Source organism: Zalophus californianus, chromosome 1 (genome assembly GCF_009762305.2).
Source record: "Zalophus californianus isolate mZalCal1 chromosome 1, mZalCal1.pri.v2, whole genome shotgun sequence".
NCBI lineage: Eukaryota > Metazoa > Chordata > Mammalia > Carnivora > Otariidae > Zalophus > Zalophus californianus.
The window spans coordinates 148326487-148347578 of NC_045595.1; the positions used below are offsets into that span (position 1 = coordinate 148326487).

The following is a 21092-nucleotide window of genomic DNA, read 5'->3' on the forward strand; positions in this document are numbered from 1 at the left end:
AAAACAAATGGAAAATAAGTTTTGGGGAGAATGTGGAGAACATGGAATGGTATCACTGTTGGTGGGAATATAAAATGGTACAGCCATGTGGAAAAGAGTATGGTAGTTCCTCAAAAAATTAAAAATAGAATTACCATATGATGGTATATACCCCCCAAAATTGAAAGCAGGGTCTGGCAGAAATATTGGTATACCCATGTTCACAGCAACAATATTTACAATAGCTAAAATGTGGAAGCAACTTAAATGTCCATCAACAGATAAACAAACAAAATGTGGTATATACATACAATGAAATATTATTTTGCCTTAAAAAGGAAGGGAATTTTGACATATGCTGTAAGATGGATGAACTTTTGAAGACAAGTGAAATAAGCCAGTCACAAAGGATAAATATTCTATGATCTTGTTTTGTTTTGTTTTTAAAGATTTTTATTTATTTATTTGACACAGAGAGAGAGAGAGAGAGAGAGAGAGCACAAGCAGGGGGAGTGGCAGGCAGAGGGGGAGGGAGAAGCGGGCTCCCCACGGAGCAGGAAGCCAAACCTAGGGCTTGGGGCTCCATCCTAGGACTCCACCCCAGGATCCCAGGATCATGGCCTGAGCCCAAGGTAGACGCTTAACCTACTGAGCCACCCAGGCGCCCCTCTATGATCTTGTGTATACGAGGCACTTTATCAAAATCAGAGAGACAGAAAGCAGAATGGTGTTTGCCGGGGCTTCCCGGGCGTGGGGTGGATGGAATGGGGAGTTGTTTAATGGGTAGGCAGTTTGACTTTCATAAGATGAAAACAGTTCTGGAGATGATGGTGGTGACGTTGCACATTATGAATGTATTTAGTACCACTGAATTGTGCACTTAAAAATGGCTAAGATGTATATTTTATGTTTTGTGTATTTTACCACAGTAAAAAAAAAGGTGAGAAAATAAAGACAAAAAACACTGGAAGCTATTACCTTAAAAGCTAAAAAAGAGGGGAAAAAGGGGAAAACCAAAAAGCAGACAAACAAAAAGGAGGGGGAGGAGCATAAAATTCCAAACAGTAGGAAAATGGCACACCAGGCAGCCATTTTGTAATTGTAAATTACTGAGAATCGATGTTGATATTAAAACTCTCATGTTACAATAATATGCATCATATCATTTTGTTGTTTTAATATATTTATACATATATATATATATATATATATATATATATATATATATATACAGTTGGGAGAAATCAAGAAGGGAATGCACCAAACTGCTAAGAGTGGTACTCTCTGGGATTATGGATGATTTTTTTCATTTCTTATCTCTATTTTCTAAAATAAGCATGTATTAAGAAAAATCAGTGTAAGTTTCTAAAAATCAAGTCAACTTAAGGAAAAAACTTTGTAATCTCAAGTTAACTATGTTAAACACTTACAGGAGAGGGATGAAGAAGGGAGAGGTTTTCAAGTCTAATTCAATACAAAGCTAAATTTATTAAATACCTAGTTTCCCCAAATCAGTATGATTTTAGGTTTTGGATTTTTATTTTAACTAAGACTTTCAAAACGTAGCTCTTCTTCCTATTAAAAATGTAATCAGTTGGGTTATTTAATTTCTCCCCAATTCGATTTAAAACATTAACCCAAAACTCAATGTCTTAAACACTAAAGACTAATTCCCATTAAAAACCGTGAAGCATGCTAATATAGGAACACTGAGTCACTCTTTATTAACAGTAATTACCTCGATTGAAGAGTAAACAACTATGCATGGAAGTAAAACAAAAATCCCAATTAATGAGCATCATTCTGAGATCAAGGGCCACAGTGAATAATTTTGAAATTGCCATCAGAATTACGCAAAGATAACCAGACCGAGGATTGATTTTTATTGACTATCAAAAACAAAGTCATTCAAAATAGCACACAAAACACATAACGAACCAATTCCTTCTAAAACCTAACCGCCCTCTTCCTCAGTCCCTTCCTCTGGCCCTGGAGAATGCCTGTCGCCACTTCCCCCCGGCTCGTGCAGGGCACCTGTCCTGCACCAGACGCCCTCGCAAAAGGGCAGTGAACTCAATTCTTTCAGGAGTTCAGGGGTGGGACTCCTCAGCCCCGCGCACACTCCGAGCCGCTCCCCCCCGGCCCCGTCCCCTCCCCCCCGGCCCCGTCCCCTCCCCCCCGGCCCCGTCCCGCCCTGCCCCGCTCGCATTCTGTGGGCTTCTCCCACGCTCCCTGCGTGTGTGTGACGAGCCGGCGGCTGGGAGGGGTCGACTGCGCACGCCCAGAGCGGTGCGCTGGGAGTACTGGAGAGGCCTCGGCTGCACTCCCGAAACTATGAGGCGCGGGATTCGGCGGGCTCCTTCCCGGAAGCGGAAGCTTGGGGGGCGGGGCAAGGGGGGCCGGGAGTCCGCGGCGGTTAATTCCTTTTATCGGGCGGGTTTACTTCCCTCCGTGTGGGCTTCTCTGAGGCTGCGAGAGATGGTCAGGTCCGGATCTCGAGTTGGCCAGGTGAGGGCTGCGGACCTGAGGCGTCCACCATGGGGGTAGAGAGGGATTGAGGGGGTTCTAGTGCCGGGAGAAGTGCAAAACTCTGAAAAAAGTAAAAACAAAGACAATGCGGCGGCATTTAAAATGCTGAGAAAGGGGAGTTGGGGGGACACCCAATCTTAACATCCTAACAGCCGCTTCGTCCATAGATGTATATTCTGTTTTAATCGTAGTAGTCGCCAGAGTGCTGGCTTTGGTGTGGGGCGCGGGTTCGAGTCTAGCCTCCGCCCTGGGTGGAGGAACCTCTCCAAGGCTCAGTACATTGTCGCATCAAACCCAGGTTCTCGGCTGTTCCACCTAGCGCCGCTATTAGCTGGTCCTCCGTCACAATTGCTGGTTATTTTACCACTAGTAAAAACGGACGTCTCCCAATTAGTGCCCCGCCTTCAACCCTACCTTTCTCAAATGCATGCCCCTCGTTGTAACTAAATGATTCACTTTTCTGCTTAAAAATTGACACGAACACTTTGGTTTCAAAGTAAAAATCTCAGTTCTTTGGCCTGTCAACACAGCCGTTTTTTGATCCCACTAGTGCATTCCTTACCGGACCCCGCCTCCATTCCTGAAGTATCCAGCACTGTTCACCTGTTTGTTCTGCATGTCCTGGATGCCCCATGCCCCCTCATGCTTCCATGCCTTTGCACTTTCTTTTCTGTCCTGCTTAGAATCCTCTTCTATTCCTGGTACCTCCACTCTCCATCTCCTCCTCAGCTCGAGGACCACTTACAGAAGGCTTGCCTAGCACTCGTACATCCCCGTTGTTTGGGTGTTCCTTGCCGCCCCTTTTGTGCTCTGTGCTAACCAGAATCAAATTGCTTTTCAGGCGAGAGACATTGCCAGTATGTCTATCTCCCTTATTACACCATTTATCTCTATATCCTCAAGGCTTAGGACAGCACCTGGTGTATAGTAGATTTTCAGGTAATGAATCAACTATTTCTCACAGAGACTCACTATCTAGAGTGATCTTACTCTTTAAATATATCCACCTCTTTCTGTTTTCTTTTTTTTAAATCTCCCTTCATTTATCAATTCACCTATAATGCTGTCTTCCCCAGTAATGTGAATCTTACGCTTTTTTTCAAGACCTGGCTCAAAACTTTTTTTTTAAAGATTTTATTTATTTATTTGACAGAGATTGATAGCGAGAGCAGGAACACAAGCAGGGGGAGTGGGAGAGAGAGAAGCAGGCCTCCCACCCAGCGGGGAGCCTGATGTGGGGCTCAATCCCAGGGTCCTGGGATCATGACCTGAGTGGAAGGCAGACACTTAACAACTGAGCCACCTGGGTGCCCCTCAAAAGACTTTCTTCATGAGTACTTCCTGACCATCCTCACCCTTTTAGATCTCTTACGTTGAGTAAACTCAAGAGTATGTGCAGTCAGAAAGGGGGGAAAAACATGGTTTTTGTAATCCTGGTCACCTACAGATTCAGATTCCCAGTCTGCCACTACTGTGGTAGTGATATTAAGCAAAGTACTTTTTACTTCTCCAAGTCTCCTTTCCCTTAGCTATAAAATAGGTGTAAATAGGTATCATTCTGCCTCAAAGAATTGGGGAGATTAAATGAGAGAACCTGGTAAAACATCTGTTTCACTCTTGGCGTAAATATGCAACAAAATTTGGTCCCCTTAAAAACAGTTTACAACCATCTTAACGATAAGAATAGCTAACATTTAGGTAGCACTTGTGTGACAGATGCTACTCTTAAGTATTTTTACATAGTACACATAATTCATTTAATATTCATAATAGCCTTATGAGGTAGATACTATTATCATTTCCATTTTATAGATGAGGAAAGTGAGGAACGAAGAGTTCAAATAATTTTCCTGTAGTTACAAAACTCATTAGCAGTGCAGCAGGATTCAGACCTACAAAGCTGCTGCCAGAGTCCATTCTTTTAAACATTACACTATATTTAATCAGATGTATGACTTTGAACAAGCCTCCTTTCTGAAATTTGGGTTCCTACTTCACAGAAATAATAAATCATGGGGTGTGGATTAAATGGAAATGAAAGACTTTGGGATACTCTAAATTATTCTACAAATGTAATTTTATCTTGTACTTGTTGGTAGGAGATATAACTTGTAAGAAAAGCTTATATTTTTCTCAAATAGCAAAGAAAAATAGTTTAATGATAATACCCAGTGGTAGTAAATGTGAGATAAAACAAAATGATTGTCTCATGCATTGTGATTTGAGGCACTCCTTTTGGAGAGTATTTTTGTAATTTGTGTCAAGGGCTATTAAATGAATAATGGCCTTTCACCAAATAAATAAGCTTTTAATCCTGACTATGAAAAGGCTTTTTTCTGTATATTGGGAGGTTTATGTCAGGCTTGTTTTTCAATTGTGAAAAATATGAAGCAAACCTAGGACATGTTATATTACTTCCACTCAAAGAAATACTATACAACCATTAAAAGAAAATTTGAAGGTATGCTAATATGGAAACAGATTTAAAAATAAAACCATAAGATTTGGGCGCCTGGGTGGCTCAGATGGTTAGGCGTCTGCCTTCGGCTCAGGTCACGATCCCGGGGTCCTGGGATCGAGTCCCGCATCGGGCTCCCTGCTCCTTGGGAGCCTGCTTCTCCCTCTGCCTCTCTCTCTCTCTCTCTCTCTCTCTGTCTGTCTCTCATGAATAAATAAATAAAATCTTTTAAAAAAAAATAAAAAAAACCATAAGATTTACTTTTTTGTAACTAGCTAGTCATTATGACTAAGTAAATAATTGATATGAAAAAAGATTAGAAGTCCCAGTAGCAATATCTAGTGCCTAGATCTTGGTTTCTAAATACCATTGTCCACTAAAAGGCACCATGACTTCATGGAGGAATGGCCAACTCCACAGCTGAAGCAGGAAAATTATAAGATGAGCCTGGATACATCAAAATAAAAAGCATCTGCAGAGTAAAGGAAACAACAGAGTGAAAAGGCAACTTACGGAGTGGAAAAAAAGATTTGTAAACCCTCTGTCTACTAAAGGGTTAATATTCAAAATATATCAGGAACTCCTACAGCTCAATAGCAAAAAACCAAATAACCTGATTAAAAAATGAGCAAAGGACTTGAATAGACATTTCTCCAAAGAAGATGTATAAAAGGCCAGTAAGCACATGAAAAGATGTTCAACATTACTAGTCATTAGGGAAATGCAAATCAAAACCACAGTGAGATAACACCTCACACCTTTTAGGATGGCAGTTCTCATTGGCAAGGATATGGAGAAATTGGAACCCTTATAAACTGTTGGTGAAAATGTAAAATGGTGCAGCTGCTATAAAAAATAGCGTAACATTTCCTCAAAAAGTTAAAAATAGACCTCTTATACGATCTAGAAATTCTACTCCGGGGTTTTTATACAAAAGAATACGATTTTAAGGAGATATTTGCACTTCTGTGTTCATTGCAGCATTATTCACAGTAGCCAAGATGTGGAAGGAACCTAAATGTCTACTGATGGATGAATGGATAAAAAAAAATGTGCTATATACACACAGTGGAATATTATTTAGCCTTAAAAAAGGAAAAATCCTGCCATATGCAACAGGGATGAACCTTAAGGATATTATGCTAAGTGAAATAAGCCAGTCAAAAGGACAGATACTGCATTATTCCATTTATATAAGGGATCTAAGATAGTCATAATCCATAGAAGCAGAGAGCAGAATGGCAGATGCCAGAGGCTGGAGGTGGGGGGATTTGGGGAGTTGCTATTCAATGGATATAAAGTTTCAGTTATGCAGGATAAATAAGTTCTAGAGATCTGCTGTACAACATCATACATGTAGTTAACTATATGGTATTGTGCACTTAAAAATTTGTGAAGAAAGTAGAACGCATGTTAAGTGTTCTTACTACAATGAAAAAACAAAACCAAAGGATGAGCCCAGAGCACCTTGTTGCAGAAAGTAAGGAATTACTCAAAAAATAGTGGGGACATATTAAAATGATACAAGAGCCAGTTTGAAAAGACTACCACTGACAGAATCTGGGACAATGGAGCATCAAAATATTTTAAATAATGATGATAATGGATCATAATCCATTGAATAAAATAAGAATGAGTCCATACTAACAAACAAGGAAAAGTGCTTACCTAGAGTTGAATGCCAACTAATAAATGTAGAAGGAATGATGTAAGTTAGACAAGTCACCCTTTCACAAACAAGTGGATTAAGGCAAGAATCATCAATGGGTGCTAAAACTACTGGGTGAAAGTCTAATGAATAGGAAGTCTGCATAATCTCAAAGTATCTGCCCATTAAATGCTTAATACAAAGGTAAAAATAGTAACCTTACAGTGAAAAATCTGGCAGACACCATCTTCAATAATCAAAGTTTACATCATCTATAATGGGAAAATTGATACCATGTGCTTACTCGCATTAAGACAGACAAAACTTACCTTTTGTGGTATTTCTGCCAAAAATGTACAACCTCAATCTAATCATGAGGGAAAATCAGACAAGTCTAAATGTCCGGAGGGCCATTCTACAACATAACTGGCTTGTATTTTTAATATGTGAAGCTTATAAAAGACAGTGATAACCTGAGGAACTATTCCAGATTAAAGGGGACTAGTGAGGTGTGACAATTCAATGCAACATATGATCCTGGCATTGCACATGTACTAGCATTATTTTTTATAAAGGACAGTATTGGAATAATCAGCAAAATCTGAATAAGGTCTGTAATTTATAATACAGTATCAATGTTAATTTCCTGGTTTTGATAATTATACTGTGGTTATATAAGTGACCATGTTCTTGGGAAATATTTAGGAATAAGTATTTAATATCATACCTGCAACTTATCCTGAAATGGTTCAGAAAAACAATAATACTATTTATATATATTTTTTTGTATTGTATATATTGTGTTAATATATATATTTTGAGAGAACATGGAAGATACAGTGAAATATCAACAGTTGGGGAATCTGGGTAAAGGTATACAGAAATTCTTTTGTACTGTTATTTCAAAATAAAAATTACAAAAAAAGTTTTGATGGAGATGTGCCATTATTATAGCTACTGTTGCTTTTATCCTGGGTAATTTTCATTACCTTGTTTTCTGTAATATAACCTCATGTATATTTTTTAGAGAAATATCATGTTATCCTACAATTATGCCATGTGTTTACCTCTGTATACTTTTTTAAAAATTTTGAAATAAAATAATTGTGGTAGGTGTTTTTGGACTTGGTCCAGAACATAGCAGCACCATGGTTTGGAATTTTATTATGATTCTGGCCAGAACACCAACATATGTATGTACCAATGGGAAAGACCCTACGGATGTCATGCAGGGACCAGCAGAGCAACACCACATAGGGTCTTATTTCCTACAGTGTTGGTTCTCATTGCTGGCCTTATGACTCCATGATATCCCAAGTTACCTCAAGGAGAAGTGTAACTCTATTAACCCAATTTTTAAAATGTGCTCTCAGTTGCATATAATTCCAGATAGTTTAATAGTTACTGCTGAAAGCTCTCTTGGGATGAAATATGTAACATGTCAAGAGAAACCATAAATGTTAACTGCCAACAGTGGTGACTACTTCTGAACGGTGAAATGAGGGAGTGAGTAGGGAATTTAACTTGTCTTTTAAAAATTCTATTTTAGGGACACCTGGGTGGCTCAGTCAGTTAAGCGTCTGCCTTCAGCCAGGTCATGATCCCAGGGTCCTGGGATCGAGCCCTGCATTGGGCTCCTTGCTCAGCGGGGACCCTGCTCTCCCTCTGCCTGTCACTCCCCTTACTTGTACTTGCTCGCTCTCTTTCTGGCAAATAAATAAAATCCTTTTTAAATTATATTTTAAATAGAGATTATAGTTACCTGTTATTAAGATGTAAGAAGGTATACCATAGAAAGTCTCCCTTCTTGCTCTCTTCCCCAGATTCTCATTTTCTCTCCCCAGAGGCAAACACAATGAACTTTTACTTGCCTAACTTTCAAGATATTGGATGCACGTTAAAGCAAGTGCATTTTTTTCTTGTACACAAAAGTAGCCCACTTATTTTACTTTTAATAATTAATAAATAGTTCAAATTGTTATGAATATTTAAAAATAAAATTGTTTTAAAAAATATTGTCATATGAGTTTGAGAAGAAACTAAGAGTGAAATGTAGATAACAAGTTTTCATGGGTTGGTCTTGTCAGGCATTCTAAATAATGTGGATAAATAGAATCAGAGTTATGAACTCTATGCTACATGTTGAATTAACTTTATGTTTTGAAGACTTGGGGAGTGTAGGACATGCTCAGATTGAATATAGTCCAAACTTAACTCTATTAGATACTTCTGGTTAAAATAATACCTCAATTTCATTTTCAGCTTACACAGATACAAGGAACAAATATATGTGCTGTTTGCTTGACATTTTATGTAGAACAAACTATTAGTAAGAGTTCAATTGTAATTACGGATTTATAGGATATATCACATTTATAAAAAATTAACAACATGCTATATACATCAAATAGAATATTATTCAGCCTTAAAAAGGAAGGAAATTTTGACACTTGCTACAAGACATTAGGTGAAGTGAAATAAGCTAGTCACAAAAGGAAAAATACTGTATGATTCCACTTATATGAGCTTCCTAGAGTAGTGAAATTCATAGAGACAGAAATTAGAAGGGTGGTTGCCCAGGGCTGGGGGCAAGAGTGGGTGGGAAGTTAATGTTTAATGGGTATAGAATTTCAGTTTGGCAAGATGAGAAGATTCTGGAGATGGATGGTAGTGTTGGTTACACAGTGTGATTATATTTAATGTCATGGAACTGTACACTAAAAAATGGCTACAATGGTAAATTTTATGTCATGTTTTTACCACAAAAAGAAAGGAAACAACATTTCAGGTTATGTCAAAAGACAGCCTACTGAGAATATAATAGAACAATATTTGTATATTTACTATAATATAATGCATTATATCATAGGTGTTATCTTCAGGAAAACACACCGGACCTGCTAAATTAACAAATGGAAAGAAAGGGTAAGTACTTAAAGAAGTTTACAACTTCAGAAAATCTCAAGAAACTTTTCAGGTCTTTGGGCTGCACTAAATTTTGCCTACCCCAGGAAACTAGACGGGTCTCTACCTTCACAGACTCTGGGGAGGAACCTTCCATATCTACTCATGTGGATCATTTTAGTGTTTAACAGTCCTTAAAGTCATTATAAAATCCTATATAAGTCCATTTTATGGACAAGCTTTCTTATCCAACCTTTGCTGGGAAGAAAATGACTACTTATTAATATATTTTAGAAAAAAAATTTTGTAGTATTTGTGAAAATATTAATGAACTTGTTTTCTAGGACCCATTTAAGAAAGATATCACGTTTTAATGCAGATTCTGGCTATGCTATCCATTCTGATTCAGAAAGTCAGGTAAGATTAAACTGAGGAGATACAATATACATTATTATAATTAATTTTCAGGTTAAAAACTAAGAATTGGGAATAAAAATTCAGAGGTAAAGTATTGAAGGCTTTTTGCTTTAAAATATTTCTACCAATAATAAATTGCTTCTGAAGAAAGAAATTTTAAAACTACATAATTTGTTTTTTTTTTCCTCTGCACTAAAATTTTGCCTATGCATTTCTAAATGGCTTTCTCCTTACAGACTGAAACTGTACAAGGGCTTGATGGTTGTGCTTCTTTGCTGCAGGACATTTTGAGAAATGAAGATTCAGGTTTTTCAATTTTTTAAATACCTCTTTGCCAATCACCTTTTCTCAAATAATTCTCTTAATGCAAATGAATTTTTGTTTTAATTATTAATAGGTTCAGAAATAGCATATTCCGAAAATAGATATAATCCCAGATTCTTAGAAGGCAAAAGATTTGGAGCTAAAAAGAAAGGACATGAAAAACATGTTCCTTCAAGAGTCCGGAAGGAAATTTGTAAGTATTTTTTTCTCTTTTTTGTTTAAATATGATCTTTGGGGCTTCTGGCTGACACAGTGCAGTGTGTGACTCTTGATCTTGGGATTGTGAGTTCGAGCCCATGTTGGATGTAGAGATTACTTTAAAAGTAAATAAAATCTTAAAATATATATATATATAATCTTTAATTCTGAGGGTTTTGATAAATTATTGGGCGTATGCAGTTGGTCTTTCATTTTAATATGTGGGTTATTCAGGCGTGTATGTGTGTGCTTATTTATGCTTCTCTTTCTCTATTCTGCTTCTAACTACTGGCTAGTTACTTTGTTTACCATCACTTTCTCAAGAAGAAGAGTAGAAAAAGTGACAGACTGGGTTTTGTAGATGAAAAGGTTCAAACTCAGAATGACATTTATGAGGTATATATAGAGTTATCTTTGTTCTCCTTGCCACTTAATTCCATAAGTAACCACAAATTGGTTGTGTTTCATGCGCATACTTATAGATACTAATTGTTTTAAAGTCATTTTATGTGTATATATTGTAAGTAGGTTTATTACTCAACTTTAAATGCCAGGTTTAAGATTTTGTCAAGGGCCCAGTGTGTAGATTAAGTACACTTTTATTCTTGCTCTCAAAGTTCTGATTTTTTTTTTAACGGTCCAGGTATCAAAATTGTAACAGTTTCCTGTCTCTCTTATTCTATTTTCCCCTGAGAGCATGAACTGGACAAGGAGCAAGGTGAAAGAGTTTTGTTAGATTTTAGAAATAACACCCATAAAGAGGGGTCTTGTAATTGTAGGAGAGAGTTTATAGATACCATTTAATAGAGATTTTAAAGATGTGGTAAAAATAATTTTTGACTGGAGAACGTGCACAATTCATTAACTACTTTTAAAAGAGAATTTGAGGTGATTTTCTTTAGGGGGTGATAGTGGTAAAGCCCTTCTATAAAGTAGATGATAAATTGAGCTATTTCTGAGAGTCTTTTCTTCCCTAATATTTTATGGTAATTAAAGAATCATATTTCAAGAATTTGTTTTCCATTCTTCCGTATTAGTATCTTCAGATAATAAGAAACATATACCTAATGAAGCCTCTGCTGGAAGTGAGAGAGACTCATCAGATATACCACAAAATTGGTCATTGCAAGATCATTATAGAATGTATTCACCCATAATATACCAAGCCCTCTGTGAGCATGTGCAGACTCAAATGTCACTGATGAATAACTTGGCTTCAAAGAACAACCCTAATGGAATTCCTACTGTACCTTGCCAGACCATGTCTGATTCTGGTTAGTATGAATGATATTTTAAAAAGCATGAGTATAAACTCTAAGTTGCCTACTTATTGTAAAAGCATTATGAGATGTGATAACTTTTTGTCCTCTTACCTTTTAGAATCTCAGGCAACTCTACATTCTAGTTATGGCTTATCTACCTCCACCCCAGTCCAGTTACCACAGCATCCATCCTGCCCTCCAATGGTTCATTCTGTGGGTACAGTTTATACATTATACAAGTAATTATTTGCTTTGAGAAATCGTCACCTTAAGAGAAAAAATTGAGTTTACTGATTGATAATGCATTATTTTTTCAAATTATTTTTTACTAGAAAAGTTTTACCCATTCATTAAGGATAATGGTAAGGGTGGGGGTCGGAGGAAAGAGATCATCAGAAAAAAGAAATCACCCATACCTACCAATTAAGCACATTTGCTGTTAACATATTGATAGAGTGCTTGCCAATCATTTAATTCTCTGGTTTTGTTTTCTGGTTTTTATTTAAGTTTGCTTTCTTTTAAAAATATAGTCATAAGGGCACTGGGGTGGCTCCGTTGGTTAAGCACCTGCCTTCAGCTCAGGTTATGATCCCACGGTCCTGGGATCTTGCCCCATGTGGGGCTTCCTGCTCAGTAGGGAGCCTGCTTCTCCCTCTCCCTCTGCAGCTCCCCCTGCTTGTGCTCTCTCTCTCTCTGTCAAATAAATAAATAAAATCTTTAAGTATATATATATAGTTATAATTAAATTATACAGTTTTATATACTACCTTTTCTACTTAGCATTTTATTGTAAACATGTTTCTCAATTAACATACCTTTTGTAAATTTTTAATATGTTAATACTCTATTTAGTGGATATACTATAGTCCACGTAACTACTCCCCTATGGTAGGACATTTAAGTAACAGTTTTTTACTACCATAACGTTTCTGTAAACATATTTGTGCAAAAGCTTCTTGTATGTTTGAGCTTATTTTCTTGCAATGCAATTTCCCAAAGTGGAAGTTTGTTTTAGTCCCAAGGTGGACTGATTTTTGATGCCTTTAAACCGTGTGTGATATTTGCAAACAGTTTATTTTAGTCATGGCTTTATAATGTTCCCATATTGCAGAGTGAACTAATTAATAAGCTTTAAAAAACTAGAACATTGTACTCAAGGGAAATCCAGCTTACTCACTGGTAAGCTATAACTCCATCCTGCAAAAGTCATTTTCTAATATTTCTGGTGTGAGTTTATTATAGTTAATGCCTACAAGTCAATGCTTATATTTTTGAAGGCTTAACTTGTTTTTTCTATCTGTAGGAGGTTCAGACTGATGGTGACAACCAGTTTGCATCAGAAAGTAAAACAGTTTCTGTGAACTGTACTGATGTTCTACAGAATTCCTTCAGTACTGGTCTTGGCGTTCCATGTAGCCTGCCTAAAACAGACAAACCAACTGTTCCACCATTTCAGCAGCTGGGTCTTATTAATGGAATTCTGCCACAGCAAGGAGTTCCTAAGGAACCAGACCTACTGAAGTGTTTTCAAACATACATGACTCTCTTGCATTCTCATCCGGACAGTCAGATTCGCCAAAGCCCCACTCTGTTGCCACCAGCTTTCCTGTCCAGTAATGAAGACAAATGTGCCAAAGAACAAATTGGAGAAGTCACAAGTGAAGGAAAGGATTTAAACATACACATGCGAGATTCAAGAATAAAGGATGTGCAGAAGGCAAAAAATGTGAACCAGAGTGCCGAAAAAGCCAGAACTATAAAGTATTTATTGGGAGAGCTCAAGGCCCTGCTAGCAGAGCAAGGTATATGAGCACATTTAAAATAATTTTCTGTAGCGGGGTGTTAATGCTAAGCAGCAGTGTCATATTATTTAGTCATCATTTATATTTAGAATAGTCGACATGGCGTTTGTGGTATTTTCCACAGAAATATGTCTTGAGCTAATAAGGAAGTGAGTTCTGCCTATTTTATTGTTACTTTTTAGGTTTTGATCTCTTGTTTCCTGTGGATTTGAAATGTACAAGAGAATATCAAACAGTCTTTTACTTGCAAATGTGTATTCATTCTACTTGATTCAAAAGGACCTTGGAAAGATTCAACCAAAGAGAATTTATAGCCATAAACTTTTAGGGGTTAGAAGAGCCCTAAAGATGATTAACTCCCTAGACTAGACTGGTGATTTTTCCTGTTTTAAAAAGATGCAGAGATTTTCTTCCCATCATTTCTTTAATAACCAGCTGTTATAACATTTAACAAATCTGACTTTGAGAAGTAATCCAAACCTTTTAATGCCGTTTTCAGTTTACTTTTGGGTTTTTTTTTTAATTAAATCAAGAAAAATGTCTTAGGTGGAGTTATGAGATATTTGAGCCAAGTCATATTTATTTGTTTTCATTATGTGTATATGCTAAATAATAGCTTTCACTTGGAGTGAGTTACAGATTTGTCATCTTAGAAACCATAGAAACCACAGTAATTGATTATGGCAGCACTGACTGAATACCTAATATTTGCAGATTGACAAAAAGAGATTCCAAATCTTAAAATGTGTTATAGGAACATAGCACTATTAATCTGAAGGCTTAATATATTAAAATCTCTGTGTTTTCAGACCTTTAGTTTATTACTCTTCTCTTAACCAAATAATCACGGTAAGAATAATAATAAGAGTAACAATATTGTCATTTATTGAGTATTTACCATGTGCTTGGCACTGTGCTGAGTGTTTTATATGCATTATCTCATTTAATCCTCACAACAATTCCATGAGGTATTGGTATCTCTATTTAACTATCAAGAAATCTAGGCTTTGGGAAGTTAAGTAATTTGACTAAAGTTCCATTGCTAGAAAATGGTGGAGCCCAGGTCTCTGCCTCCGATGCTTATGAGCAAAACCACTCTACAAAGGATTGGTAGGGAACTTCTCAGCAGTTGGTCACAGATGTTCACTGTGTACGTGTACTTTATTTACATCAGGGTGTTAAAACACCCGTGGGATTGAGTAAAGTGTTGTAATTTAGAGTATACTTTCTACCTCTTTTGGGTATAAGAAAGTAAATATAATTATTAAATGTTTTTAGTCCACAGAAAGTTTGAATGGAAATGAAGGGGCAATTATAAAAGGACAAAAGATCTAAAATCCACCTTCTCCCTGTGTCTGTTTGCCACCTCTCAAACCATCCACTTCCCGAAATTAATAGCAAAAATGGTACTGCTTCTGATGTGGACACCAAATTAGGTGTGGCTGGTTGTTTTAAATCTACTTTATAAAATTAAATAATAAAACCTTATCAGAGTAGATCCTCCCTCAATATTTTGCCAAATTGAATCACCTAAAGTGAATTATTTGCTTATGCCAGGATCAAAGGTTGTGTTGTAAATGTTATTACTGTAATCAATTTTAGGAAACCCTTCAGCAGTGATAGGAGTCCAATAGTCCTTTGGGATTGTGAGCTAGGAGATATGTCAGCTGTCTTCCTACTAGACTCTAACTGAAAAAAATCACTAATAATCCTAGGATAGAAGATTAATCTTTAGTTCACTGAATTTAATTTCTTTAGAATTCTTTTGAATAAGCAAATACAGGGAGCAGGAAAGAGGAAAATAGGATTTATATACATCACAATTATAAGTAATTGAACTGTTTGTTTATAGCAAATATGTACATATCTGAAGAATTTTCTTTTTTAGTAATACACATGAATAATCATCCAAAACCAATTTACGGTATTGTTATTACTTATTTCTTCTCTCTTTTATAGAGGATTCGGAAATTCAGAGGTTGATTACAGAATTGGAGGCGTGTATATCTCTGCTTCCAGCAATAAGTGGAAACACAAATATTCAAGTTGAAATAGCACTGGCCATGCAACCACTAAGAAGTGAAAATGCTCAGTTACGCAGGTACTAATTGTTCTTTGAATATTTTTGTCATATGCAAAGATGTCCTATGGCCAGAACAAAGGTGCCAAATGAGCTATCTAGGACTCTGTAAGAAAAATAGATTTACTGTTTACTGCGTTTCTACTTTTACTTCTCCATTTCCAGCGTTCTCTGATTCCTCTTTCATTACTTCTGCTTGCTAGGACATATTTTCTCCCACCTCCTTTGCCTCCACTGTCAGTTGGTTGGTAGGGTATAGAGAGAAAAATGAAGTTCCTCAGGACATTGTCAGACTAGTCTGGGCTGTGCTGCAGTAACAAACTCTAGAATCTCAGTGGCATAGCATGGCCAAAGTTTCTTTCTCCTTCATGCCAAGACCCTCTTTCATTCTATCACTCAGGGTTTAGGTTCCCTCCATCTTATGAGGCCCCTGTCTCATAAGACATGTTTTTCAGGGAAAAGAGAACACGGACAGATTTGGCGCACCAACTCTACACACCCCAGCCCAGAAGTGATAGTCTTGCTTCTACTTCTGTTTTGTAGGCTAAAATGAGGCATAAGGCCCTGCCTAATGTAAAGTGTTGGGACATAAAATTTTCCCATACTGCCCATACACTCTGGGAGGAAAGGAGAGCCTGATAGGGGTGAACACCAGTAGCCCCACCATGCTCAGACGTAGAAAAAACTCATTTAAATTCTTAGATATTTTTTTTTTTGGCTGTTTTAACTTATGTAGGAAATCACATATTATTAGCAATATCCTAACTTTGAATGTTTCAATGATGGCCACCAAGGCCACTACCGCAGGGTCTGTACTTTGCAGAGAATTAGAATACATTGTCGGTGCTTCTGCGGCCCTGCAGTGTGCGTGAGCCCTGAGGGGGGATTATGGTTGCATGAGCTGTAGACGTTGTCACAAACATTTTCAAGAAATTAGAAAGCAGTAAAATAGGATTCCTAGTTGGAGAGGAGCTTAAATTTATGGATCGGGAGACTGCAAAGGCATGACACCTAGTGAGATTTACTTGCTTAGGATTATTTCTCTGAAGATCATTAGTCTCTAAGATACTATGATATAAGATGGGATTGCTGGGCTTAAATTCTAATAGTACTGTCTTCAGTTCTGACCTATAATAGCATTGGTTTTTCAAAATAAAAAACATGTATAAATATATAATAGTAATGGTAATAGCTAATACTACTACTAACATTTATTGAATGTTTCTAAATGTCCTATGCCTTTATATATGTCATCTCTTTAAATTCTCAGAATGTCTCCGTGAGGTAGATATTATGTTATTCTCATTTACAGATGAGGAAATCAAGGCACAGAGAGGTTATGTAACTTGTCCAAAGTCACATATATAAAAAGATTCTAACTGGGTAGTTTGATTTTAGAGAACAAATTATCTTAATTTCTACATTCTGCATTGCTTCTGCTAGGAAATAGTATCTAACTTATTTTTACTTCAGGACTTCAATATTTAAGTGTATTTTGTGGAATAGCAGACTGTATACTGGAAGCTATTTGAAAGAAGCGTGTTTTTAAAGGTACGACTGTCAACTAATTGGTGTCTTTAAATAAACATACCAGAATTTAGTCTCACAATATTTCTCTTTTAATCTGTGCTCATGGGAAGTATCAGTGGTTCTTGTTTATTTCCCTTCTTTAGAACATTTTAGAATTGTTTTGGGAGCTAATTTATAAGCCACTCAGGAAAATGAGACTTACTTTATTGGTCCACTGCTTGTTTTTAATTTTTTAAAAAAGGTATTAGTTTAATGTTTAACCTTATTCTTCAGACTTGGCACAAGATCTTTCTGGCTCTGTGTCCTTAGAGGACAAAGATTATATAGCGTGCTATTCCCACTGTTTACTTGACCTTCTAAAAATGAAATATCTGAAAAACAAAGAATTTGTCTTTTTAGTAGAATGAGGTTTCCAGCAGAGGGGTAGGAATTTTTGTGCCTCTTTGGTAACTTAATTTAGAAAGAATCATCCATAATTTCCATTACAAATGTAAGTTGGAATACATAGGTTCATTCAATAGTGTTTTTCAGCATTTTTTTTTTCTAAGATTTTATTTATTTTTTGACAGAGAGAGAGACAGCAAGAGAGGGAACACAAGCAGGGGCAGTGGGAGAGGTAGAAGCCGGCTTCCCGCCGAGCAGGGAGCTGATGTGGGGCTTGATCCCAGGACCCTGGGATTGTGACATGAGCCGAAATGACTGAGCCACCCAGGTGCCCCCTTTTCAGTGTTTTCAATCAAAAAACTTTTTTTTCCTGTTTGGACATTTAGAAACTATGTGTTTCTATTTAGCCAGAAAAGTGATCTTTCAGGACTTTCTTGGAGTTTATTGCCATCTTGTGGCTTAAAAAAAATAGCCAGGTGCAATGTTTTTATGGCATTTGGTCATTTTTGGCATTTGGGGCTGCACAGTTTTTATTTGGGACTTCTGATAACATTCTTAACATTTAGCTTTCCTGGTCCTTACTCATGAAATGTCTCTAGTGCCCCATTCATTGTGACCACCAAAAGCCCTGGCATTCCCAAATTTCCTGCATGAGTGTTGAGAGAGTACTACTTCCAGTTAAGAACCATTGAGCTAAAGAGTTCCTTAATATGTACAGGGCAAGTTAGAATTCATGACCACTTCCTGACTATAGACTCAAATATAAGACCATTATGTCCTAACACAGAACAAAAAAATGAAATAGGAATGAGAGGGAGGAGCCAGGGGTGGCATTCAGTCTTTTGGCTTGATCATTTGACAGATGGTAACATAGTTCTTCCAGATGGAAGCTACTAAAGGAAGAATATATTGTTTATTTGTTTATTGCATGTTATTTTTGAGAAAGAAGATATAGGAGAGCCAGTGAGTTAAGATTTAGACATGCCAAATTTGTCATTTAGACCATCTGGAGATATATATGGTATAAGTGGAGCACAGAACAAGATCCAGGATATAAATGAAGACTGGGGAGTTATTCACTGAACACATTTTTATTGAGCTTTTACTATAGATTTGGCACTGTTGTAGGCATTGGAGACAATGGTGATTAAAAACAAATGATTTGTTATCAGCGTGTAAGTGGTAGATTCACCAGGAAGGTATCGAGTGTGAACCCAGACAAGGGTGAAGTGCTGGGGAATAACAGCTTTTTAAGGAAAGAACATGGGGGCAGGAAGCTGTGAGAGAAACCCAAGAAGGAGCGTGTAGGGAAGTGGGAGGAAAACCAGGAGAGAGAGATGTCACAAAAGCCATGGGAAGAAAGAATATGTAGGAGAGATCTTTGCATAGCATTCAGAATAAACAAACTGACAAGAGATAAAAGGGGGTCAAGAATAAACATCACCAGATGACTTGCTCAAAGAAAACCCAAGAAAACTTGAAAAAGTATTCCATAGTTTCAAGGAAATTAAAGATAATAGAATCCTTCTTAGAGGCAGGAAAAGAGAGAATGCTGTTTAAAGGAGAAAAGACAGCAAAGGAGAAGAAAAATGAATCAGGAAAGTAAAAGCAAAACATCTTACAAAAATGAAAACAAACATGAAGTCAGGTTTTTTATATTTCGTTAGGATACTTATTATATTCCATTAGAACCTAAGCAATACGAATGCTGATTTTGTTGTTTGAGGGGTTTTGCTTTTTCCCCCCAAATCTTTCTGTTTCATTTGCTACTAAATTCATAGTTCAGTGTCTCCTACCAACTTTAGCTTATTCCTCTTCCCAAACCCTTTTTTAAAAAAATTTATTTATTTTGTGATAAAATATATATGACATAATATTTATCTTTTTAACCATTTTGTAACTATACATTTGAGGGGCATTAAAGACTTTTATAATGCTGTGTTCCCATAACCACTCTCTATTCCCCCAAACTTTTTCATCCCAGCATAAACTCTGTACCCATTAAACAGTAATTCCCTCTCTTCCCTCCCCTTAGCTTCTGATAACGTCTGTCCTCTTTTCTGTCTATGTGAATTTGAGAAGGCTGAATTTTTCTCTCTTTTGTTTGTTGCTATTATTTCCAGTGCTGAGAATTGTGCCTAACCCTCACTCTGATAAATGTTTGTTAAATGACTGAAGGCATGGTGGGTAAAGTTGAAGAAATAAAACAAGACAAAATAGAGAATAATTAAAAATTATTGTAAAGAAGATACATATGGAAGACAAAGAATGCAAAATTTGGCATAATGACTGTTCCTGATAAAGAGAACAGAACAAGTGGATTAAAGACAATGTGAAAAGATAACGTAAATAAAGGGAAATTTACTAAAAATCTGTGTCAGCAGATTTCCAGGGCATTCAGGATCCCAGGAAAATTATTAAAATGATCCACACCAAGACATAAGCTAATAAAGTCAGCACATCTTAAGGACAAAATAAAATTAACTTTTCTAGACATTCAAAATAAAAGCAAATAATGTGTAAAGAGAAAAATATCAGGCTGACCTCAGCCTTTTCACAGGAATATTCATTACCCAAAGATCATAGAACATTATTTACAAAGATCTAAGGGAAAGAAGGTATGTCCCAAGAATCTCATATGTGGCCCAGCAGTCCTTTTAGTCTAAAGGCATACTCTCAAGTGTGCAAGAACTTAGAAAATGCAGCACCCTTGGATTCCTTTAAAAACAACAAAAAATAATTGTTGAATGGCAAATTCTAACTAACCAAGAGTTGAAGTCAAATAAAGGGGTGGATTAGAGATAAACATCGAATCTATACATAGAACTAAGACAACTGTGGAAATTAAGGTACAGAATAGAGTTTGTTATCTTGACAATAAAAATTCCAAAATCAATGTTTTTATATCCTATTTCCTTTATTTAAGGTTATTTAGGAATACTATTTTATGAAGTAGAGAAATATTTGCCTAAAGTTCATTAGTTCTGATTTCAGTTGTTACTTTTCCTTCAGATAAAATCATGTAATCCTAAATTCAATACATAATAGTTTAAAATGGTATTTGTAATATTAGAAAAATAGTATTTATAAAAAATATAATATTATAAAATAGCATTTGTAATATTATCTGTTTGGCTAATTTTTTCTCTCTGTATAGGCTTAAAAAATGTCTGAATGATATCCAGCAAGTAGTGATTATTATTTCTATTTAGTATTGTGCTGGAGGTTCTACCAGTGCAATAAAGCAAGGAAAGGGCATAAAAGCCTTTTAAAGTACAGGCTGTCATACTCACAAATGACATGATAGTCTTTGTAGAAAATCCTACAGAATCTACAAAAAAGCAACTAGAATTAATAAATGAGCTTAGCAGGGTTGCAGGATATGAGATCAATATTCAAAGGCAATTATATTTCTATACATTGGCAATGAACAATTTGAAGTGAAATTTAAAAACAATACTATTAATAGTAGCATCAAAAATATGATCAATTTAGAGATAAACTTGATTAAAAATGTGTAAGACCAATATACTGAAAACTATAAAACATTGCTGAGAGAAATTAAAAAGACCTGTGT

General features: G+C 36.4%; 1 protein-coding gene across 1 annotated transcript in view; it reads left to right on the top strand.

The window, feature by feature from the left end:
- The first annotated feature begins 2359 nt into the window (after positions 1-2359).
- Positions 2360-21092, top strand: part of CCDC14 (coiled-coil domain containing 14) — a 52796-nt gene continuing 34063 nt past the window's right edge. The window contains 9 exon segments of the mRNA XM_027587921.2: positions 2360-2487; positions 9484-9539; positions 9863-9935; positions 10172-10241; positions 10333-10452; positions 11495-11731; positions 11838-11932; positions 13023-13521; positions 15481-15622. Coding sequence (XP_027443722.2) covers positions 2458-2487; positions 9484-9539; positions 9863-9935; positions 10172-10241; positions 10333-10452; positions 11495-11731; positions 11838-11932; positions 13023-13521; positions 15481-15622 — 1322 coding nt within the window. The 5' untranslated portion in view covers positions 2360-2457.